The following is a 25451-nucleotide window of genomic DNA, read 5'->3' on the forward strand; positions in this document are numbered from 1 at the left end:
CAGGCAGCACAAGTTTGTTATTTAAAAAATGGATACTTCCTACTTGTAACAATAATCCTGATTTTGTCTCAGTGAGAAGTGTTGGTGTTCTCATGATAAAACTAACCAAAATTAAATCACAAATAAAAGAAATAATGATTTTCAAAGATCCTAGTGCTTGAGAGTGAAGTTAGTAAATATACATTTACACAAGTTAGTAAATATACATTTGAATTTCTACAGAGCTATGGATAAAGAATATTTTATATATGAATAAGAATAGTTCCTAATTCCTAACACAGTTGGCTATGCACCTAAATTAAGAGTGAAAATACAGACACTCTTAAATGAAAACGTACTATACTTCTTTTATCATTTAGATTGAGGCAAAACAGGGTCTCATAAGAGATAAATATTCTTAACAGGCAAATAAAGAAAACAGCCACTGGGGTTTTATTTTTATTTCAATTGTTTAAGCTTTTGTAACAAAGTTTTTAGTGTTCTGAAAGCCTTTTACAGCTATAATTATATGAACAACACAATTTAATTAGCATGCATTCAGTGTACAGCTCTATAATAGGAATTTTCATTAATTAAAATAGATGGAAATACAAAAGCATTAGCTGTAAACAATTTGAGGAATCAAGAATCTAATTTGTCTTTTGCACAACAAAGAAAAACACACTGCAGTTATGTGAATAAATTTGGCTTGCACAGCAATTGCATGTTTATCTAATAATTTCAGATTTCATTCATTTTAGAAATATCCACTGGGTATCTACTATACGTCAACATTGTTATAGGCCTTGGGAATCATCAGTGAACAGAACAGAAAAAGATTCCTGTCCTTATGAAGTTGACATTCTAGCAGAGGAGACAGATAATGTACAACAGACACAGTACATAGGTAAACTATACATGTCAAATGGTGATAAGTGCTATGGAAAAAAAAAAAGGAAAATGTAGACTAATGTAAGGTGGTCAGCGGTAGCTGGGGAGACGGGTGGGCTGTAGTTTTCACTAGCTAGGGTGGTCAGGGCATGCCTCATTAAGAAAGTGACATTTGAGCAAAGACTTTAAAGAGGTGACAGTGTGAGCTACCTGGGTATCTGAGGGAAGAGCATTCCAGGCAGAGAAAACAGCCAGGGCAAATGCCCTAGGGCTGAAGATTTGTGGACTGTTGAAACCTGAAGCCTAGAGAGCAAAGGGGAGAATATGAGAAGAAAATAAAAAGCTATAAGGTAAGGGACCCTTTGTTTACAAGGGGGAAGCAGGAGGGCCTTTCTGGTAGGGCTAGTTACAATATTTGTGAGGCCAAAGACATAATGAAAATGCAGGGCCCCTTGTTCAAAAAGGAAAAAGTGCTGTCAAAGATATTAAAATATAAAGCCTTCTCCCTTAAAAATATTTTAGTAATTACAGTGATTACTTATAATTAGATGAATAATAGTATTACATGAGTAATGATAAACTTCCAAATTGTAAAAAAATATGTTGGTGTTATAATTTTATATAACACAAAAATAATAATACTTTATTAATATATCTTGATTGATCAAACAATTTTCCTGACTTGTTTTTCTATGTATGCATTTACTAGGTCATCAAAATTTGTATTTTGAGCAATTTCATTTTCAGTTGATATAACTGAAAGCTCTTAGCAAATGCAAGATCACACATAATTTTTCTTTCAAGAGTTTTCCTTCTTGTGATGATGACTTTTAGGATGTACTCTCTAAGCAACTTTGAAATATACCATACAGTACTATTAACTATAGTCACCATGGTAGGCATAGGTGGTCAAAAGGTACAAACTTCCAGTTATAAAATAAGTAACTCATGGGGAGGTAATATACAAATAATTTTTAAAAAACTTTCATTGGAATATAGTTGATTTACAATGTTGTGTTAGTTTCAGGTGTACCGCAAAGTGAATCAGTTATACATATACATGTATCTACTCCTTTTTAGATTCTTTTCCCATGTAGACCATTATGTACAAATAATTTTTAATTTTGAGAAAGATCTTTCTGCTGACGTAACTGTTACTAGAGTTGTTAAGAGTATTTCACAAGCTGTGACAACACTGAGATAAATTTCCTATAAATTATTTCAAAATATAAAATTTAGTATATCTAAGCTGATGAATCTTATAAAACAATTTCTCTAAAAAGATTTAACTCTTCATACAAATCAGTTTCATGTTAGTTTGAATTTAATTGTTTTATAGATTTATTTTATTTATTTGTTTGTTTGTTTGTTTTTGGCTGCGTTGGGTCTTCGTTGCTGTGCGCAGACTTTCTCTAGTTGCGGCAAGTGGGGGCTACTCTTTGTTGTGTTGCGCGGGCGTCTCATTGCAGTGGCTTCTCTTGTTGTAGAGCATGGGGCTGTAGATGTGCGGGCTTCCGTAGTTGTGGCACACGGGCTCAGTAGTTGTGGCTTGCGGGCTGTAGAGTGCAGGCTCAGTAGTTGTGGCGCACGGGCTTAGTTGCTCCGTGGTATCTGGGATCTTCCCGGACCAGGGCTCGAACCCATATGCCCTGCATTGGCAGGCAGATTCTTAACCACTGACACCAGGGAAGCCCTGAATTTAATTTTAAATGCAAATACATACAATGCATTTTAATGTTTCCTCTGACATCTCCTGTAACTTGTGGAAGTTGAACAAGAAACCGAGTAGCTTTATAATTTGTACATAATTCAAAACACATGTTTATATATTCTATCACCATATCTATATGATTACAAGGAAAACTTTAATTTAAAAATTGTCTTCTGCATTAATTGGTTCATCTCAAGCTTCATATGAAAATAGTGTCCTTTTCTGTTGAATGTGATGATCTTTAAATTTAATTTCTAAGCCTGCAGATATTTTCTTTACAATGTTGCAGCAGTTTTCAAAACTGAAAACTCTAACCTCTCTGAAGAATTCTATCAACTCTCTGATATGCTTTATTGCCATGTCCATATATCCGCTTTTATTTTGTAATAACTTACCGATAAAGTTTGCAGCCTGAGCACCAGCAGTTCCTGTCCCAGTGCTAAGGCTGGAGACTTAAATATCAGATGCTGCTAGGACCAGCTCTGGGTACACAAGGGACAGCCAGCCTTGCATGCCTGTCCTCGTGCTGCTCCCTTGGGAAGCCCCTATCATCTTGAGTGGTCACTTCTGCTGATGCTACGGTGGTCACTCTCACTTATCTAGGTCCAAGCCCCAGCATGCCTGCCCCCTCAGGGTCCTGCAGTGCCCTGGACTGCTCCCAGGTGTGCAGCTGGCCAAACGCTATTGCGTGGGTGCTGCCTGCTGTGCCCGAGCTGAAAGGTCAAACAGGATGGAGACTGAAAGATGTCCACTGATTCAGCAACAGGAACATCACTGGTGAATTTAGTCAGGGCAACTTTTGTGAAATGGAAGGAAATACATAAACGCAACTGTGTGATACAGCAATTTCAGGATCAAAGGACTATATGAAAGGAAGATCTATTCCAGTTTCAGCTCCACAGACTAATTACTGTGTGACCCTGCAGAAGTCAATTAAATGTTCAGAGCCCTGGTTTTCTCATCTAAAATGGGAATAATACCTAGCTACCCATAGGGTTATGGTAAAAATTAAGTGAGATAATACATGTGAAAGTGCTATAAGATTGGCAAAGCTCTATATAAAATGAAATGTATTCACTGTTATCAAATAACAATATGTAAATTTGTTCATGTTATTTAGCAAGAAGTACACTAAAAATCTGACCAAAACCACATGGCCAAGAATAGGAAAGGCCAAATTCACTGAGAATGATGGAAATTCTGCTAAAAGAGCTCTGCTCCAAGGAAAGCAACTTTCAAATGAGGAAGATATTTAGATCTGCAAGTGATAAAGCACTAGCTAAATTTACTGCTATAGTTTCTCCAACAATTTAAACAACATGTTTTAACTATGGTTGTGCTTTTTGCCACAGTCGATTATAAATGCAAATAACTATAGTAAAAATCTTGCCAGTTGTAATCAATCACTACACATTTGTGCAGGAAGGATTTTCCAGACGGCTTTGCATTCCGTTTGCTTTCTTTGCATATCATTCTTTGGGAGGATATGAAGGTGAATAGTAATAACTAGAAGTATCTTTGGATTATCTGTAAACATATCCTCAAATCCTGAAATAAAGATCTATGGTAAAATCGCAAACTTGTGCCTCAGGAGAAACCAAAGCTAAAGACAGTCAAGGGGAAAAAATCCATAAAGAAAAACATTCATAACTCAGTAAAATCCTGAATTGGAATGAAAAATCTTTGTCTGTGGAAATGTTGGTGAGGAGCCAAAGCTGGATGATAGCTAAGAGTTATTGAGCACATACTATGTAGTGAGGCATATGTTTCTCATGTATAGTCCATTTGATCATGGCAAATGAAGTAGCAAATGAAGTAGCTATTACGGTATCACTTTCCCCATTTACAGACTAAAAACTGAGACACAGAGAGATTAAGTAACTTGCCCAAGCCACACAGCTATTAAGTATTAAAATTGGGAGCTGAACCAAGCTTGTATGGCTCCAAAGCCCACAGTCTTAATCAATGTGTTATACAGTCTCCCACAATTACTTCTTCAAAGAGAATTATAAAGTTCCCAAAATTACTTAACTACGTAACAGTCTAAATAGTTTCTGATGTCTCTGCTACTTTTTAATCTTCCTAAAAATGTTAACAACAGAGTATTAAACCAAGATGGGTCCCCTTCTGAACATGGGGCCCTGTGTTACTACATACTACACCCATGAAGCCTGCCCTAGCATTAGCATAAAGTGCTTTGATTTATTTTATAAATAAGTGGGATGTAAATTATAAAAAAACAAATACCAATTTTGGAATTGGAAAGTTGTGTAGAGTACACCTCAGATCTCTGGGAAAGATATCCTTAAAGACGAATACCACGAGTACCCTCTCTGTTCCTACCCCCGACCCCTCTCAACCTGTATTAAGCTTTGTACCAAGATCAGAGAATCCCAAACTTTAGTTCTAGTTTAGTGCATCAGAATCACTTAGAGGGTGGTTTAACAATCTGTTATTAAAACACAGATTGCTCTGATTTAGCAGGTCTGGGTGAGGCCCAAGAATTTGCATTTCTAATAAGTTCCTAGGTGACATTGATGCTGTTGGCCCAGCGATCACACTTTGAGAACCATCAGACCAGACAAAAAGGCAGCTATCTGTAGTTTCATTTTCAATTCACTGAAAAGGCCTCTGTCCAAATAATATCTCCGGAAGGAACCAAAAGTGAAACTCCTTTTACAAGAAATAAAGTCCATCACTATGCATTCAGCAAGAAAGGGAAGGCTACAGCTCCCAATAGATAACCCTTTACGTGCTAGTTCTACCACTCAACAAATATTCATAGAGTAGGCAGTATGTATTTGACACTGTTTTAGGAGCGGCGTATACAACAGTGAAGAAAGACAGACCCCGGGCCTTCAGGAAGTTTATACTTGAGTGGGTGGAGACAGGCAATAAACAAATTTAACAAGTAGATACTGCCTATAGTATGTTAGTTGGTGATACATGCTATAAAGAAAAATAGAGCACATTTAAGGACAGAGAAGACATCTGAGCAGAGACCTGGAGGACAGGAAGGGACAAGCCAGGAGCAAACCTGGGAGAAGAGGGTTCTAAACAGAGGGAATAATAGCAAGTGCAAAGGTCTTGAGCTGGGAACACACTTCATGTGTTTGACGAATAGCAATATAATGTTTTAAATTATTATGAATGAGGGAAATTTTCTACTGTCCTCAAGGATTAATGGGAAAAATGATACTGAGTGTGTGAATGTCAGAATATTGGGAAGAAACAAGGAGAGCTCTCGTCACACTCAATATGCAGATAACTTCTCCATTCTGGTATCACGATGTTTTAAGAACACAATTTCACATAATGTAGAGGTTAAATACAAATGCGCTTCCTCACCCCTCGGGTGGGACAATGCTGAGGCCTGTTCCTCGCAGTCCCCCAGAGAACACCAGTGGGATTGAGTCCCCGTTGCCTACAGCGGTAACCTGCTCTTTCATGTACCTGCAGTGGCTTCCTTTCCTTCCCCACCTCACTTCACCACGACCTGACTGGTGATTCCTGGGCTCACCTTGCAAGTAAACTACTTCCACTCAAATCCTGGCCTCAGGATCTGCTTGAAGGAGTAGGTTGGCAGCCTAAGACAAGTACCTTCTAGCTAAGGAGTCACATCGCTGTGTGAGGGCATCTCTGATCCACTTGCCAGTCTTTTTTTTTTACTGTCTTTAATTCAAGCAATGCCTTTTATTTTAGCACTGGCCCAGCAAGTTTCATCACATGTACCTGCTCTGTCAGAGAACTCACAGTCCCAATCAAATGGCTTCATAAAACTCTCAGGCCATTTTTTCAGAGGTATTTTATCAAATGAATTACAAATAGCCTTACATGTAGTTATCATTGCAAAAATGATGGTATCATGCAATTTCTTGACTGGTCATTCTTAAGAGACATCAAGATTGAGACTCATTTGTTTATGTACAATAATAAAATCCATATTTTAAAAGTGCATCCTTAGTACAATCTCTGCTTGTTTGATGGACTGCCGCTGCTCTCTCCAAGTTCATTAGCTGTGGGTGGAGTGGCATTATTACCCCCTTCCTCATTAAGATCTTGGAGTACCTCAAGGTCATGCTCTTATATAATTCCAGGGTTTTAAGCTGATATGTGTTCCTGTTTTTAAACACAAAGCCATGTTTTCAGTTGAAAGTATAATTTTAAAAGTGTTAAAACATTAAGAACATTAGTAAAATCACAAAAGCCATAAATGTGATTTATAAGGAAATTCAGTGTAGCAGGAAGTGGGGCCAAGTACAGGTACATGTTTATAAACAACACATCTGGTAAGTGAACTTGTGGCCTGAAGTTGAACAGATCTGTGGGAGCCAAGGGGTTTTTGTACAATTTGGTGGTTGACCAGTGTTTTCTGCTTGAAAGCCAACTTTGAGAAAAATAAATGTTTACTGGCAGGCATGTTTGGGTGAATGTCTAATGAAATTAGCTTTATTGAGACCCATGGGGGAGAAGTTCTAGTCTAATCATTCAGATTACTGAATTTACTGAATAGAAGGGCATCATAAAACAAAGGACACTAAAATTTTCATACCTGGTGATACTAACGTTTTATTTTGAAATAATTATAAATTTACAGGGAGTTGCAAAAAGATTACAGTGTGGTTCGGTGTACCTTCACCCAGTTTTCCCCAATGGTTGTATCTTGCATAACTATAGTATATTATCAAGACCAGGAAACTGACATTGGTACAATACATGTGTAGAGTTCTATGCCATTTTATCACATGTGTAGATGCAAGTAACCATCACTGCAGTCAAGATACAGAACTATTCCATCACCACAGAGATCTACTGATGTTGACACTGTACCAGTTTGAATGAAGTATAGAAACCTTACTTCCCTTTAAATCCCTTTACCCTCCCCGTTTGTAACTGTCGTCAGACAATGCTTTGTTTTTTGCTTCATCAAACACGATTTTTCAAACTCAAGAGAAGAAAAGTTTATTTTATTAGTGTATATTTTTGTTCTTTCTCGTGTTCCTTCTTTTGTTCTAATGTTCTAAGATTCATTCTTTTTTCATTTTCCTTCTTTTAAGAACTTCTTTTATCCCTTCTTTTAAGATAGATATGCTGGCAACTAATTCTCTTAGTTTTCCTTTGTCTGAAAATGTCTTTATTTCCCCTTTATTCCTGAAGGATAATTACACTGGGGACAGTATTCTGGGCTGACAGTTCTTTTCCTTCAGCACTTGAGAATATTCTGCTACTTCCTGCTAGACTCCACACTTTCTGATGAAAAATACACTATAATTCAAATTATTTTTTTCCTGTAGGTAAGGTATCATTTCTTTCTCATTGTGTTCAGATTTTTTTTCTTTGTCTTTAGTTTTCTAAAGTTTAACTAATATTTGTTTTAAAGTGGATTTCTTTGAGTTTATCCTGTTTGGAACTTTCTCAGCTTCATAAAGTTCTAGGTTTATGCCTTTTGCCAAATTGGGGGAATTTTCAGTCATTATTTCCTTAAATATTTTTCAACTATACTCTTTTTCTCCTGTCTTTTGGGACTTTGACAACATGAATGTTAGATCTTTTGCTGTAGTTCTCACAGGTCCCTGAGGGTCTGTTCATTGTTTGTTTTTTTTTTTCAGTCTATTTTCTTTCTGTTATCCATACTGGGTAATTTCTATTGTTATATTTTAAAATTTATTAATTCTTTCATCTGACCTCTCCATTCTGCAGTTCTTAATTTCAGTTATTGTACTTTCAGTCTGAAATTCCAATTTGTTTCTTCTTTATATCTTCTATTTTTTTTGCCAAGACTTTATATCTTTTCATTTGTTTCAAACACGTTCATGATCGCTCGCTGAAGCATTTTTATGATGGTTGCTTTAAAATCCTTGTCAGATCATTCTAAGATCTGTGTTATCTATGTTTTAGCATCTGTTGATGGTTTCTCCTTATGGAGGTTGGTATTTTCCTATTTCTCGACATTTCTTATTTAATGCATAATTTTTCATTGTATCCTGGATAGTTTAGGCATTAGTTACTGAGATTCTAGGTCATACTTAAAACTTCTATTTTAGCAGGTCTCTTCTGACATCATGCTACTGCCAGGTGGGGGTAAGGGTCCCGGTTCACCACTCTGCCTCTCTTGACACCTGTGGAGGGGCCTCATTCCTGTGGACAGAGGTGAGATTTCAGGCTCCCTTCTAGGCCTCAACCGACACCTCCCTGGACAAGAAAGGGAGGGGCACCTTGTGATGCTCAGTAACCTCACAGCAGGGTGGGGAGGCCTTGATACTGCTGGATGGTGGTGAACTCCAGGATCCTCAAGAGACTTCCACTGACAACCTGAGGGAGGGGAGAATGGAAGCTGTTACCTCCAAGTGGGGAGGAAAGTCCTCCCACTCCTCAGATACCACCCTGGCAGCAGCAGAATGGGGTGCCTTGTTACAGCCCGGCCTTTGCTGTCTGGGTGAGGGTGGGGCCATGAGTTTTTCCATGGTATTTGGATGGAGCAGGGCAACCAGTATCTAAAAGTTTCTGTCTCACTGGGTTGCCCCCTTTCCTGGTGCCTTGGCTATAGAGAGCAGAAGTTTTTTGGCACTTTTGTCTAAGTCTACTGGTGTTTCTGGGTTGCCAGTTTCTCCAGCATCCAGTCTGGGATACATGAAGCAACAAAACAAAACAAAAAAAACACAGGGAACTCATGGCTGTGTCATTCCTTTAGGTCCTGAAGTCCCCTGGCCAGTCTACCTTCTTATCTCCACCTTTCAGGGTCTTCTTATATTCTTTTATATATAACGCCCAGAGCTTTTAGCTGTACTTAGTAAGAGGATTAGAGAGAAGTATGTCGACTTCATCTTCGTCTGGAGACAGAAGTGACTGGCCATAGTTTTAAAGTGGCAAAAAGAATAAAGATTTCTAACTTTTCAACCCTTAGACTGAACAGGGCATTGACGTTCACAGAGTACATTCATATTCATTGTTTCTTTTCATCCTCAAAACATCCTGGTAAATGTAATATTATTAGCATCACCCTTTCTCAGATGGTAGAACGGGTTCCGAAGTGAGAGGCCTGACCCAGAGTCACATAGTGAGTTCATCACAGGGCTGAGGCCAGAATTAGATTATTCTACTTGTTGCCAAATTTTTTGAGCCAGATGAGGTAGAAGCATGAGTACACAGAGGTGAATAACTGGCGAATAAGATTTATTTTAAATACTCTTCTGTGGCCCTCCTTCTCTCCCTTTCTGGTCCTCTTGTCTTGAAGGTGCAGGATCTATTTTCTGCCTGTGCAGCAGGACTGGGCAAGCTATGTGACCCACAGCATCATCAGCAAAGCCTGTTTCCCAGGGCACAGGTGAGAGCCCTGCTGGGCTTGGCCGTGGCCCCACTGGAGTGTGGGACTGCCCCTCCCATGAGGAAATCTCTCTACCAAGCCCTGGCCTCCCCCCAAGCCAGAGCACAGGTGGACAGGTATTCTCCAACATTCTTCTCCAAGTCTGAGGTGGTAGCCCTGGGAGCTTTCTTTTCCCCTTCACCCTCTTCTTCTCATAAATTGAAAGGCTGCCCTTGATATTGTTCATCATTCGTGAAATCAAAGGTTAAAAAGCAATGGTTCACAATAGGTTTTCAGAAACCATCCTGGCTGGCCTTGCTGCAGTGCAGAGGCTTTAGCTGCCCAGTGGCGCCAGCTATGGGGACCTGTATCTTGGGCGCAACCAGTCCTCCTGGCAGTGTGCGCCCTATTCATTTTGGTCAAACCATGTTCTTCTCTAACACCAAATTTCCAAATTCTTCCAAAAGAACTCACTGTACCTAAAATGAATTTCCTACACCCCAAGCTTTTAGGTAAAGCATAAGATTGGCTGGAAAACTGGGGTTCTGCAGATTTACAAGTACATGTGATAAAACCCCCGAAAAGTCTAGATTTCAAAGTTTTCTGCCCAAATCTTTAAGTAAAATTACTCCAGAATGATGTGCTGCGTTCAGCTTGTGGCTTCAGGTATCCCCTGACAGAGCACCACATACTCCCAAGATCAATGCACTCCAGCTTGAAAAGCATAACACCAGGTAAAATATCAAGTAAAGCTACAACCTCTTTTATGTGGTGCAGTGCCATACACTAAACGCATCTGTGGACCTACTAAATTTCACCTTTCCAAAAACTTATTCCAAAACCAGTGAGCAAAATGAATATGCTAGAAGGCGGTTTTTACCTTCAAAGTTCAGAAGAGGCGGAATGTACTTCCTAGTGGAGATGTGCTAAAGAACAAATAACCACAGAGATTCTTTTACTTAATTTCCCATGACACAAAGTTAGAGCTTTATAAATTCTCACCACCAGTCCTGCAGTTCTGCGGTCATGGAGTCATATCACTGATTTGAGTTAAGTAGGGAAAGATGCGTCTAAATTAGTAAGATTCCTGAACTACAGAATTTTGGAAAGAAATATGATTAATTTTATTTGGCTTTAATTGTACACAGTAACCAGAATTAAGCTACAATAGGTTAACCCAGTAGAGCAGCCTTCAAGGGGCAGTGTAAGATGAACTGGATTTACACTGAGCATGTGTTCCTGGAGACTAACCTTCACCAGAACAGCAGGCACTTCCGTTTAACATCGAAAGTGGCACAGCTTCCATTCACCAGGCCTGCCAACTTATATAATTCTTAAAAATATATTTTTCAATTTATGGGATAAATATTACTTCAAATATTGTGTATAAATGACTTTATTGATACCTTGTATTTTACCATTCAAAGTCCCACAATTCAAGCTTTCCTAAAGTGTGAACATACTATATATGACATATTTAAAGGCAGTGAAAACAGAGATTCCCCCAGGCTCTTAGTTTAGTGTTAATTTCCTTGATAACCCTCTCCTCTGCAGATGAATCAGAGAGAGACGTGAGTCTGCCTCCATCTGTCCATCTACTATTTTTTTTTTTTTTTTTTTTGCGGTACGCGGGCCTCTCACTGTTGTGGCCTCTCCCGTTGCGGAGCACAGGCTCCGGACGCGCAGGCTCAGCGGCCATGGCTCATGGGCCCAGCTGCTCCGCGGCATGTGGGATCCTCCCAGACTGGGGCACGAACCCACGTCCCCCGCATCGGCAGGCGGACTCTCAACCACTGCGCCACCAGGGAAGCCCTGTCCATCCACTATTGAAGAACACTTTCCTGCAGAGTAGGAGCCTGGATTAGTGATGCTGAGCAGAGCCCTTGGTGGTGAGCAACACCCAGGAGGAAAGAGTGTTCTCACACCCAGCAGACAAGCTCAGGGCACAGCATTCCTTCACCATAGACACCAGGGGAGCCACAGTGATCAGAAACAGCGTTCTCAAACAGACAACGGCACTCTCAAATGACAGAGGTGAGCCCACCACTGAGAATCACCAAACATCCGAGGAAAGTCTGTACTGGGAAAGCAACGCACCAAACTCAACAGTAGAAGAACATTCACATAAAGAGAAAGTACATAGAAAGAAAAGCCAGTGTTTCCAAGAAAGATAATTTTCTCCAGAAGGAAAAGGGAGGAGATCACATGAATAAACAAGAATAGACTTTTTTCATTTCCTACAAATGAAAACTAAAATTGTAAAAACTAAAAATTTAAGAGGTAGGTGATAGAGAATATACATGGCTGAAAAGCAAACTACCATCCTGGAAGGATATAACTGGTAGTTCTGGATCCAGAAGTTCCAGAAAGAAAGAATAAATAAGTTAGAGGGAAGAAAATTAATTTTTGAATCATCAAAGAAATTAGCAATGTGATGACCCCTGAGCTTGAATATAAGGGTTTTTAGATTGAAGTGGTTGAATGAGAGACAAGAATAAATGATTATATGAAAAAATAGCCATACCTAGACAATCAATAGACTCACTGATACAAAATTTCATAAAAAGAAAAAGAAAAAAATCCTAAAAACATCCAGGAAAGAAGGGTATTTCCTAAGAAGAAATAAGAGCCAGATTGACACTGACATCTATTCAGCAACACTGCATACAAAGAGACAATGAAGCAATATCTTCATAGCTATGAGAGAAAGGAATTTTTAACCTAGAATTCTATACCCAGTCAAACTGTCATTTAACTGTGAAGGGGAATGAAAAGCTTCAGAAAGCTCCCCAGTCTTGAACTCTCTCTAAAAACTTATTAGAAGATGATTACCAGCAAAACTAAAAGGGAATCCAAGGAACAGACATAAGTATAAGAAACAGTGAAAAGCAAAGAAAAATAACTTAGAGATAAGTTTAAGCAAATGCTGATAATGAAAATGATTTTCGACAATCCTGAATAAAATTATCAGTAGATCTCAATACCTAAAGTGCTGGGAAAGTAGGAAAGGCAAAGTAAAAGTGTGCTAAGGTCCCTGCCTGGGGAGAAGAGAGACAGACAGGCAGGCAGATGAAGGAAAAAATTTTCTCAGATGTTGAGAAAAATTTTCTCAGATGTTGAGAAAAAATACAAATAAGTTTTAATATCTGAATTTAAACCACACAGAGGTGTGTACACCTTGAGAGAGAAAATGGAAAGTGGCAAAAGCAGCAAAGAGCACAGTCAAACCAACAAACAGCATGAAAGGGAAAAAAATAGAGAGTATGATAAATAGAAAAAAAACCTGAGAGGATAGCTCCAAACACTATTACAGTAATAATAATAAATATTAACAGGTTAAAGTTACCAATTAAATATCAGGGACTCTGAGTTTAGCTACAAAAGCAAAAGCCAAATATATTTTATTTACCAGATCTATATTTAAAGACAAAATGACACAGGGAAGTTGAGTTAAGAGATCGAGAAAGATAAAGCAGATAAAGGCTAAAATGAAAAAAATAGCAAAAATAGTTTCAGGAAAAATGGGATACAAGAATAAAAGTATTAAAAAGGACAATGAGGAATGCTTCCTACTGATGAAAGATATGATTCACTAGGACCAACTTGAGCAGCCTGGATAAAAATGCTCTTGCCTGTCATTTTTCAAATCCTGTCATCATCGGGCTGGGCATCTTTGTCAAGTCAGTGAACAAAACAAATAAATCTCCAGCCTTCAATGGAGCTTTTGTTCTAGTAGAAGACAGACAAACAAAGCAACTAGTAAGTAAACTATATAGTATGTCAGACGGTGATAAGTGCTCAAACAAATAAAATAAAATAGGGAAGCGTGACAGGGAATGCAGTTTCAATCGGGTACTAATAAAGGAAGGCCTTCCTGAGAAGGGGATACATGAACAAAGACTTCAAAAGAGCTGAGGAAGCAACTAAGCAGATTTCTGAAGGAAGAGAATTCCTGTCAGAGGGCAAAGCAAGGGCTCAAGGGGGAAGTGGGCTCAAGATGGGAGAGGCAGTCAGTAATGGGGGGGGAAAAACAGACATCCATGAAACACAAACTAAGGTCCCCTCCCCGAATGATTTTAGAAAGGCTCAAAATAAAACACATGGGATGGGCTACCTGAAAAATGACATAACCCAAAACATTACTAAAAAGAAGAGAATTTTAGAAATGTGTGACATCCAGTCAAGGAGACCTGAATTTAGTCTAAAGAGATGCTGTTGGATTGTGACTACAACTAAAATAGCTTAAGCCTACTCAATTATATTCTACCCACTGTGACGGAAGACAGTATAAAAAGAGAAGGGCTTAACAAGTTTAGGGATCTAATGGACAGCATGGTGACTGTAGCTAATAGTATTTATAAATGTTAAAAGCTGCTAAGAGAGCAAATCTTAAATGTTCTCACCACAAAAAAGAAATGGGAACTACGTGACAAGATGCAGGTGGTAGCTAATACTATGGTGAGAATCATTTTGCAACTTATAAATGTGTCAAATCAACACATATACCTTAAACTTACACAATGTCACGTGTCAATTATATCTCAATAAAGCTGGGACAAAAGAGAGAAGGGCGTGCTTTGAGTAGGATTCATGAGATAGGAGTCTGGGAGACAATGTGTGTCGATATATTTTCAGCAATGTCGTAGTTGAGGGTGTACTGATCCGTGGACTTGAAAAATGGGTTTACTTAGCAGACATATTTTTCATTTGAATAGTAAAGATAGATATATCTGGGGTTAATTAGGTCATAAAATCACCCAAATGATTTCAGGATCAGAAAGCAATCTTATTACTAGTAGTTTACCATACAGACTCCCTACAGAAAGAGAGTGTGCTTATCTAAGGGCTTGAGAGTCTAGTCTCAAGGAGACTTTGCCAACATATATTAATAAAATGGCACTCCAGTTTATTCGGAATCATTTATTCTCATGTGAGTTTGGTTCCAGTAGTCAGCAGCCTGGAACTACCTGGGTATACAGAAACAAAAGGGACCTAAGCTAAGAGTCAAGCTTTGAAATAGAGTTATTACACAGAGGTAGAGTTGGGTCAACCAGAATTAGGCCTCCCAGGTGTCACAGTCCTTCATCTGTCTAACCATATGTTTGAAACATTGTACTCAGAAAACAGCACTGGACTTAACAGTTAGACAACCATCTAGGACTCTGCTACCACTAGCCACTAACCCTGAGCAGTGCTACTTAATCTCTCTAATCCTCAGAGATTTACATATCTTTCAAAATGGGAGTAATAATAGCTATTCTGTCTATCTCACTGGTTTGTTTTGAGGCTCAGAATCTAAATCTAAAACAAACAAGGTGTAACAATAGAAGGTATTAGTACTGCCATCATCACATGCCCTACAGCCTGAGTACATAATTGATATACTGAAGCACATTACCACAGTTATCTGAGAATTGAAGGCAAGATGAAAAACCACTAACCCACTGAACAAAATATAGGAAATCCTACCTCTCAGCAACTGGTTTGGCAATGTTTTCAAAAATGGTCTCTTGCTTTTCATTCTGATCAAAAATCCTTTGAAATCTGCAAATGTGAAAACAGTAATTATTTAAAAGCTTGAGCCTTCAAACACTATTGGATTAATACATACTTTTTCTTCTCCTGAAAGCTTTGTAAATTACCTCATATTTACATCACTGGGCTTAACTAACCTAACACAATGTTTGCCCTGTAGCCCCAAACACACTGTACTCTTGTACCCCTGTATACAAATGGTGGGTAAACAGTATTGCTTTGACAAGATCTGCACAATAAATCCCTCTGAAAAACCGCAGCAGCTTTGAACCAAATAATAAACTGTGTGTTTTTTAGCTCTCAAGAGGGACAGTGTCTGCAATTGGCATCAAATTCAAATCTAGATAAGTGCATGAAATGGAAACCCAAGAACAGGATGTAAACAGCCAAAGAACTCCTGATGTCTGACCTGTAAGAAAAGAATGCAGCTGTGAAATGTATGATTTTTGAACTTAGTTTTAAAGTTTTAAACTGAAGTTTATTTTCCATTAATTAGGTACTGCACCTAGTATCAGCTACTTAATTCTTAGCACAGTTTGTTTCATTTTGTTGATCATGAGTCAAAAGTCAAACAGTAAATTAAGATAGACCTGTCCTATAAAGGAAATCTTGATCCGACTGGCAAGGCTCGAGCCATGGGGAGGGGGGATGGTATCCATTGCACCCTTCTTGCGATGGCACCCTGATTTAGCTTAGTACAGGATCACAAGCACAGCTGAAAACCTGGGGGGAGACTCACAACCTATCCTTATACAATGTGTTAACTCACAACCAGCAAATATAGCCCCCATTCAAACATCATGAAGAAACAGACAGGGAGCAATACAAACAGGAAGGAAAGTAAAAAAAGGAGAGAAGGCAAGGAGAAGGGGAGAAAGAGAGAGAGAGAGAGAGAGTGCATGCATAAGCACAGAGGGCAAAACCTTAACAATTGATGAATTTCCCACAAAGGGTAAAGGAGATTTGATTGCATCATTCCTCCACCTCTTCTGCATATTTAAAAGTTTTCAGAATAAAAATTGGGAGAGGGGGTACATTAAAGCAAAACCTTTGAAACACCCAAATCCTAAGCAGCTTTCAAAGTGCTTAGGAACCTTTGGTGTGTGTATCTGCCCACACAAGTGAGTTGGGCACATGTTCAAGTAAAGTAGAGACTACATGAAATGTAGGTTTGTTTTCACTACTCAGGAGTTCAGGAGGATGTCTGGAGCTGGGTTGGATATGAAATGGAATGAAATTCATTGTCTTTAATCAACATTAATTTCAAAAGATTCCTATAGCATACCAACCACCCTTTTGAAGAAGCAAATAATGAAACTATATACAAAGAGAGATTGTAAGGCACTCTGGGTACTCATTTAGCAGGCCAGATTATATTTCAGCAATATTTACTGAGTGTGCCCAGAACACTCCTCAAGACCCTATAGGTGTATGAGGGCTTCAGATAGGAATGTTGAGATAACACGGCTGCTCATGTGCTCTCCAGAGCACTACCCACTGTGATGTCTGAGCACAGACCCAGCGGTGCTTTTAGGTGATGATGCTAAGGCTGTTTTGCTTCTTTTACCAGGTTGGTGATGACTGAGCGAATGAATTAGCCATTCCCAACTCCACTTCCTTAAGAGGAATGACATCTACCACCATGTAACCAAAGAGATGGCAGGAGTTTCAATAAATCACACATTGTGCATTAAACATAAAATATCATCACCCCCAAACATTTTACTTTATATAATGCAGTTGTATAGTAATCTGGAAAGTCATTATGATCAGCTGTCTTCTGAAAACCACTGAAGAGCAAAATAGAATCAAAGAGTTTAATAAGTTCAATCTAATCCTTTACAGAGGAAGAAATTGAGGCCCAGAGAGATAAAGCAACTTACTCATGGCCGTGGAGCTAATCTATAATGTGCCTTGAGACATAGTGTAGGTTTCCTGATTCCTAGCAGGTCCCTTCATTTATTAGGAGGTTGTGTAGGCTTTTTCTAAAGACCATTTCAAATGTGGTCATTGCTTATCTCTTCTCACCCCAAACCTGTTCCTCCCGGTCTTCCTCATCCTGGTGAATGACACCTCCATCCTTTTAAAAGTTCAGTCCAAAACCCTTAGAGTATATCCTTGACTCCTCTCTTTCCATTACACTCTATATATGACCCATCAGCAAACTCTGTCAGCTCTGACCTTCGAAATACATCCAGAATCCAACTATTTCTCAACATTTCCACTTGCTACTACTCTGGCCCAAGCTGCCACAATTTCTTGCCTGGTCTCCCTTGCCCCCTCACAGTCTATTTCCACATGCTAGCAAGAATGATCCTGCTCAAACATAAGTGAGATTATTCCATTCTTCTGCTCACAACCCCCCATTACCTTCTCTCAGCACTTTGGGAAAAGTTCCATATGATCTGTCCACTCTGCTGCCCCTTTAACCTTCTTCTTCCCCTCCAGCCCCCTTGCTTCCTCTCCTCCAGCCACACAGATCTCTCACTCTTCTTCAAACGTGCCAGGTACTCTCCCATCCCAGGAACTTCGCTCTTGCTATATCTTCAGCCTGGAATTCCCATCCCCCAGGTATCTGAATGTCTCGTTTCCTTACCACCTTCAAGTTTTTGTTAAAACGTACACCTTTCCTGAAGACCCCGTGAAATGTTGCAGCCACCCCTCCACTTTGCTGCCCCTCATCCCAGCACTCCTTGTTACCTTTCCTTGCCTTATTTTTCTCCACAGCACTCAACACTTTCTGATACATACACCTTGCCCGTCCATCTCCTCCCACTAAAATATAAGCACCTAAGAGCAGAAGCTTGGTGGCATTCCCTGCTGTATTCCTAGCCATTAAAACAGCATGCAGTGGATGGTTAATAAAGATTTATTGATTGCATGAATTTTCTTGGGAGAAAACAGCCTTTAAAATGCTTAAATATTTATCTCTGAACATATGTATTTTACTAATTTCTTTATTTAAAATACTAAAACCAATGTTTTTAATTCAGAGATTTAGAAAGAATGATTAAGAGATTTAAAAATAAGCAGATAGCACTTTTTCAATAAGCACGTGTTTAAATTGCACTCTGTTTGTATCTACATAACACACAGAGTACTTTGGACAGGGCCGATGGATAGAAACATGGCCAACTGTTTCTTAGCATTCAAACAGAATCATGCTGAATAAAATGTTTTAGCAAACTGTGGAGACAGGCCTAGGCTATCTGTCATTAAGTCATAGCTACTAAGGTATGTAGCATGCTTACACCAGTGGGAGAATGCCCCTTCAGAAAAGTAAGTCATATATTAGAAGGCTATTCCTTAAAGGATAGAATGAAAGGCAAAGAGGAGCCAAAAAGACCAGGTTAGGACCATCTCACCATGTAACCTTGTGCTAGCCACCCTGCTTGTACTTACTGTAAAAGGAGACACAAGAAAAGAAGGGGTGGAGGCGCTGGGAGAGATATATACATGATAGACAAAGGGGGGAGTTGTGAAGACCAAAGAGAATCTTTATAAGACAAAGTAATAATAACAATAATTACAATAATAATGAGGGGGGAGGAGAAATAAGAAGTAGAGAGAGAGAGAAAGAGAGAGAGAAACACAAAAAAATATCTGAGATGGTTTTATCCAAAGGGCAAGGGCAGGAATAGTCTCAAAATAAGGCCTATGAAAAACAACATAGAGAGGAATGCAAGAGAGCAATTAGGATTCCTTCAGCAGGACCCAGGAATCTCCTACCTAAATTTAGGCCAGAGACTAAATATGGGTTTAACTCGGGCTCAAACTTCTCCAGAAATCAAAAGTGGGGATTAAAGGAAATGATGTCATCTGAAACTGGAAAATAAAGGCAGTATGAAACAGCCATAATCCCCAAATTTAAGGCCTGGCTACTAGAATAGTATTCAGACAAAGGGCACTGATGACAATCCAGGGGTAGCTATTTGCTACTTTCCACCTGAACCATACAGTTCTGAACTGTGCTAGAGAAATAAAACGTAACACATAAATATGCATATATGTGTAATTTAAAAGTTTCTAGTAGCTTCATTACTTAAGTGAAATGAAACAGGTAAAATTATTTTTAATAATATATTTTAACACAATATATCCAACATTTTATCATTTTAACATGTAATCAATATGAAAAAAAATCTTGAGCTATTTTATATTCTTTTTATTTCATACTAAGCCTTCAAAAATCCTTGATATATCTCATACTTACAGTGCATCTCAATTCAGACCAGCTACATTTCAAGTGCTTAAGAGCTCCATGTGGCTAGTGGCTGATACACTGGACAGTACAGATACAGAGCGTACATATGTACACTTGAGGTCAGTATACCATTTATGTTATTAAGAAGGCTCACCTATACAGCACACATCTTTAATAAAGTTTAGTCATGCACTGAACTTCTTATAAGAGCTAAACTATAGTGGGCCAAAAAGGAAAAAGATAACACTTGATAAACAGATATAGTAAAGAAAGGCTGAGATCTTGGGCTATCCTGTTGGATACAGAAATATATCCCCTTTTTAACTTTGGGTACAGCAATGAAAAGACAACTTGAATTCTATCTACTAGATAAAATAGAGAACTGTGGGCTTCCCTGGTGGCACAGTGGTTAAGAATCTGCCTGCCAATGCAGGGGACACGGGTTCGGGCCCTGGTCCAGGAAGATCCCACATGCTGTCGAGCAACTAAGCCTGCATGCCACAACTACTGAGTCTGCACTCCAGAGCCTGCAAGCCACAACTACTGAGCCCACGTGTCACAACTACTGAAGCCCGTGTGCCTGGAGCCCGTGCTCCACAACAAGAGATGCCACTGCAATGAGAAGCCCGCGCACCACAACGAAGAGTAGCCCCGGCTCACTGCAACCAGAGAAAAGCCCACGTACAGCAACAAAGACCCAACGCAGCCAAAAATAAAATAAATTAAATAAATTTTTTAAAAAATAGAGAACTGTACTACATTCTCCCCAAGAAATGGTGCCAATGATTTCACAGTGGCTATTAACGCAGTACAAGAATTAGTTCAATAGTAAAACAGAAATGAAGATGAAAAGAGAAAGGCTTACTTAAATCTGTAGCTTTCTCGCTTATTATTCACAAATCCATCTGCCAAATCACGAGGTAAGATGATCTCCAAGCTAGGTGTTAATTTTTCATCTTCATCTATGGAATAAATCTGAAAATGTGAAGACAAGTGAATATAAAATGGTAAAATTATGGCTTGAACAATGACCATGTTATTATGACATGCATTGTAATGGTGTTTAAAAAACTGCACTTTTCAGATAAAAAGTCATAACATAGCACAATTTGGATAATTTTCCTCTTTGAACTCTGTGCACACTCAAACAAATATATGGAACTGAACAAGAGGTAAAACCGAAATCAATGCCCAATCAAAGCTCAAATCCTCTTTGAATGATGTAACATTCAAATTTGAGTATCAAGTGTCTGTCTCCATTGTTGAGAAGCTAATAGCCCTGACAACAACATATTATCTAAGTATTATTTTGGAATTATGTACCAGAAATTAACATTTTACTACAACCAATAAGCATTTCTGAGCATTTCCAAAATGCTAGACACAGAGATGAAAGGACTGGGTCTGAGCCTTCTCAGAGAGCTCACAAGAATGCCCTAATTCAAGTTATGTTCAAAGAAGTAAACGTTTCCACGAGACATATTCAAGCGTCTGATAAAAGACATGTGGTTTCAAAGGAGACATGTAATTCATGTCTTTGATGTCATTTTCAAGATTCTCCTCCCAGCTCAGCCACTAATTAGAAAATGACCTGGGAGAAATCACTTAACCTCCTTAAGCTGATATGGAAATGAAGGGTCTTAACCAACCACCTTTACAACTGTAATATTCCCTGATTCTTTTCTTGGTTACCTACTCCTTTATTTATTGGCCAGGAAAAGCAAGAGTCAAGCCTATAAAGAGATCATGGGGAATAAAGAAAAGTCTACGATTCAATGTCCAAAGACCTGGGTCTAACGCTGATCTCAATTCACCAGCTGTGTGACCAGCCACTGCTTTCAGAATCTCGGTACCTTATACATAAAATGAAGAAAACAGAATTGCCTCCATTACAAGATTGCTGTGGGGCTCAAAGGATGTCATGGAAATGGAAGCATTTTGTAATGCACCATAAAAAATGTTAGTCATTAGATTTAGAGGTTTTTAAAAAAGATTTCTTGTCTTTCATCAAGAAATAAAATTCCTTCTAACAGGCAATACTTCCTGTTTAAGACCCTTGATTGCTTGATTATGTGGGAAAAGTCATATTTTTAAATAAGTAAAAGCCTATCTAAATCTCCAGAAAGTCTGAATAATTTTCCTAAGCAGATTTTTATTGAGCCCTCTCATTTAAAATGTGAGGAGCTCATGTAAGAAAAGTCATGCTGTAAAATAAAATTATTTGTAGAAAGTAATGGCAGCAGGTCCAAGGCTTTCTGGCTAGGTTTTCTCAAGAGACATTTTAAAATTACATACTATAGGGCATTACATTATTTTTTTTTTAAAGGTTAATGGCTAGACAGGTGAGTTAAAGGAATGTGTAAGACATAAAACATAAAGGAGTGAGAGGTGCCACAACATTTTAAAAAATCTGTAACACTCAGTACTCAGAAGAGAAAAAGGACCAATAATTAGAGTAGCTACTGTGACCCTCAACTCCTCTCATTAAGCCATTCTTTGAGGCATTAAGAAAAGTCCCTAATGAAAAAACTTGTTTACTCTTATAGATTGGCTTTCTACCGTTAGTCATAAAAATATGTGAGATAGTTTGTTTTTAATAGGAGACAGATCAAATGCAAGGATGAATATGAAAATACTTCAAAATATACAAGGCAGTATACAAATGAAAAGCATTGCCATTGTTAAAATGATCACAGAGCATCTTTTTATGTACCTTTTAATGTATTAATCTATAAATTATCATAATTTAATATATAGTGCCTTAGGGAATACGATTAATGAAGTAATGGAGCCACAAAATGAAGAGAAAAAAAAAACACCTTTGAATCACTTGGTTTAATGTTACAAGGAGTGTTTCTAGTCAGAGAAACAACCACACAGTCTTTGGGGGGCAAAAGGATAGGGTGCTAAAAGTGGGATTTCTAAGAAAGAGCAGGGATACTCTCTGCTCCAGGCACAGATGAACTCAAAATTCGTTCATCTGTGTTCTCTTATGTTTGTGTTATGCGGCATAATGTTGCATCTCGGTAAGAATCTGACATTATTAAAATACACTATGATACCTAAAAACACTTCCTGGAGTAGCAAACAAGGCACTCCACCAAATCTCACCAAAGAAATGCAAAAGGAGGCACACTGAAATATTCAAACATTGCATTTTAAGGAAAGAGGAAGTTCAAATTAAATCCAGCGTTCTCCATCAACCCACCACCACCCCCAGTCCCACTTCTATCCATCTTCTCATGTTACCATATCCAAGCACCTGTTTCTGACTGCTGAGTCAATGTAGACAAGTTCAATATTTTTAGCTAAGAATCTGAGGAGGGCTGGGGGGGTAGGGAAATGTTACATATAATTTTTATAACGGATGCACTTTTACAACCCTTCTTGAAAATGAATGTAGGAGGAGAGAAAATGGGATGATACCCATGGTTCCTTTCTATACTCTTTATTCCTTAAAATTCAAAAAAAAAAAAAAAGCCAATATTTTCTTTGGAGTCTTCTCATGCATCTTTTCCTAAATGTATTCCACGAATGAAAAGACTGAAGATGATAAGACACTATATTCTCCTTGTTTTAAATACATAAATTACATGAGGCAAATGCTAAATTATGAGCTGCTATGATGTTACATATATACATACACACTGTGTAGATATGGGGTAGAGATAAAATATTATTAATAATATGCCCATTCCAGAGACTTGTGAACAGGACTCAGATTGCCCTTGCCTATATCCTTATTTTGTGAGGCAAAAAGGTTTTGTCCCAAGAGCCAAGAGCTTTGGAAAAAAAAAAATCTTTAATTAAAATCAGGGTTCTGCCACTCAGTAGGTGGGTAGCTTGGCCAAATTATTTAACCTGTCTGAGGCTCAGCTTCCTCATCTATAAAATGAAGAAAATGACATCAATCTTGCGGAGTTCTCTTGAGACTCAGGGATAATGCAGACAAAGCATCTAAGTGGTAAGAATGACTATGGTCCTTCCCAGGGAAAGAAAACAACGTTTGAGAAGCATTCAAAGTACAATATCTCTGCTCAGAGCAAGGGTCATGTCTTAACCTTCTTTGTACCCTTTCGAGTTTAGCACCCTAGAGGAAACACCTAGTAATGCTCAGTTAATGTTTTCTGAATAAAAAGTTTATGTGTATTCTGTGTCAGGATGCATAAATATCTCTCCATATCTGTAATGAGCGTATGTCAACGTTCATGCTTCTGTTCCTGATAACAATACAGTTAGTCAACGAATTCTAAGGGCCCATTGCGGGCAGAGCACCGTGTACGCTTTGTGTATCTTTATCTGTAACTATTGTCCTATCATCTCAGACACGGATAGGCACGTTTCTCTTGCTTGCACGTGTTGCCTGAGGACGAAAGAGAAGCTTGAGTGTACCTGGGTGGGCACAGCTGTGTGACTGTCTTCCAGAAAGGTGTAATAACGGTGAACAGCTGAGGCGCAATCTATGTGAGCGCACACGCAGACGTACCTGCACGTGCACGTGTCTGCCGCTGCGTGAGCATGTGTGTCCGGGGGTACGCATGTGGCTCTGTAAAGGTTAGTCTGGACCCGCAGGGCTGGGTTGGGTGGGAGTGTACTGGATGTCTGTCTGTCCGCGCCCCTGACCGCAATGAGCGGGAGTCTGCGAGGCTGCCCGGGCTCCGTGTCCAAGTGTGCTGAGCTCCGGGCCGCATCCAGCGCCTGGCGCCGAACCACTCACCCCGGCCCAGGCCCCTCGCGTGCCGCCCCTCCCCCGGTCTGAGAGGCCCCGCCGCGCCAGCGCCCGTGCTGCTCCGACCCGTACCCCTTGTTGCTGCTTCCGGACAGTGGGCTTCACCCTGGCGAAAATTTGGATAGTCTGCTTCACCATCTCCTCCCCGGTTCTTGCACTGACCCTTGACCTCTCTCTCAGGCCGCGGCTCCCAAATCTTCTGACTCCCGCCACCTCAGGCGAGACGAAGCCTTAGCAACAGTAACTAGGGACACTACCCAAGGAGCACCGCGCCAACCAGGACCGCCTCCTCTCCCTAATTGGTTGCTGACGGGTTGGGGAAGCCCGAAGGGAAGGATTGAGGGTGGGGCGGGGCAGAGCCTAGCGGGGAGAGCTGCGCATGCGCATGGTGAGGTCCGGCTTGTGGCTTAACGCCAGAGCTGGCCTGGAGAGTGGTTAACGGGGTGATAACCGTCGTGCCTTGCTAGTTCTTCAATACATTCTTTCTCTCTGCCAACACCTCTTTTTAGCACTGAAGTCATTCTGGTTTTTATTATTCATTCATTGAAGAAATGGCACTTGATCTGTGACAGCAATATACTGGCCCTGGATCCTGAGCTGAGCAAAACTTCCTGTGCCCACTTGGAGATTAGGGTCTGATGAAGGAGACAGAGTTTTAACAGGAAATTACAAGTTATGTTGGGGTAGCGCGGGGTTCTGTGGAAGGGCACCTCATCTAGTTCTGTTTTGGAAGAGGCCAAAGTTGGAGGAAGGGGGACTGTTTCCCATGCAGTGGTCCTGGCATGAAAGGATGGGCTCCGGTGTGCACTGTTGGTGGGAATGTGAGTTGGTACAGTCACTACGGAAAACAGTGTGCACGTTCCTTAAAAAATTCAAAATAGAACTGCCATGTGATCCAGCAATTCCACTCCTGGGTATATATCCAAAAGAATTGAAATCAGAGGGATATTTGCACTCCCATGTACACAGCAATATTAGCCAAGATATAGAACCAACCTAATTGCCCACTAATGGATGAATGGATAAAGAAAATGTGATCTGTATAATGGGATATTATTTTATATATTTATTATGTTTTATGTTTATAATGGGGATATAT

General features: G+C 39.4%; 1 protein-coding gene across 1 annotated transcript in view; it reads right to left on the bottom strand.

Annotated features, from left to right (window-relative positions):
• KIF6 (kinesin family member 6) overlaps positions 1-24550 on the bottom strand; it is a 387990-nt gene extending 363440 nt beyond the window's left edge. The window contains exons 1-3 of the mRNA XM_027127150.1: positions 24425-24550; positions 20489-20598; positions 15354-15428 (exon numbers count right to left, since the gene is read on the bottom strand). Coding sequence (XP_026982951.1) covers positions 15354-15428; positions 20489-20598; positions 24425-24490 — 251 coding nt within the window. The 5' untranslated portion in view covers positions 24491-24550. The remainder of the gene's footprint in view (positions 1-15353; positions 15429-20488; positions 20599-24424) is intronic.
• Between the last annotated feature and the right edge of the window lie 901 nt (positions 24551-25451).

Source organism: Aethalodelphis obliquidens, unplaced genomic scaffold (assembly GCF_003676395.1).
Source record: "Aethalodelphis obliquidens isolate GAN/ISIS:26980383/991018 unplaced genomic scaffold, ASM367639v1 scaffold31, whole genome shotgun sequence".
Classification (NCBI taxonomy): Eukaryota; Metazoa; Chordata; class Mammalia; order Artiodactyla; family Delphinidae; genus Aethalodelphis; species Aethalodelphis obliquidens.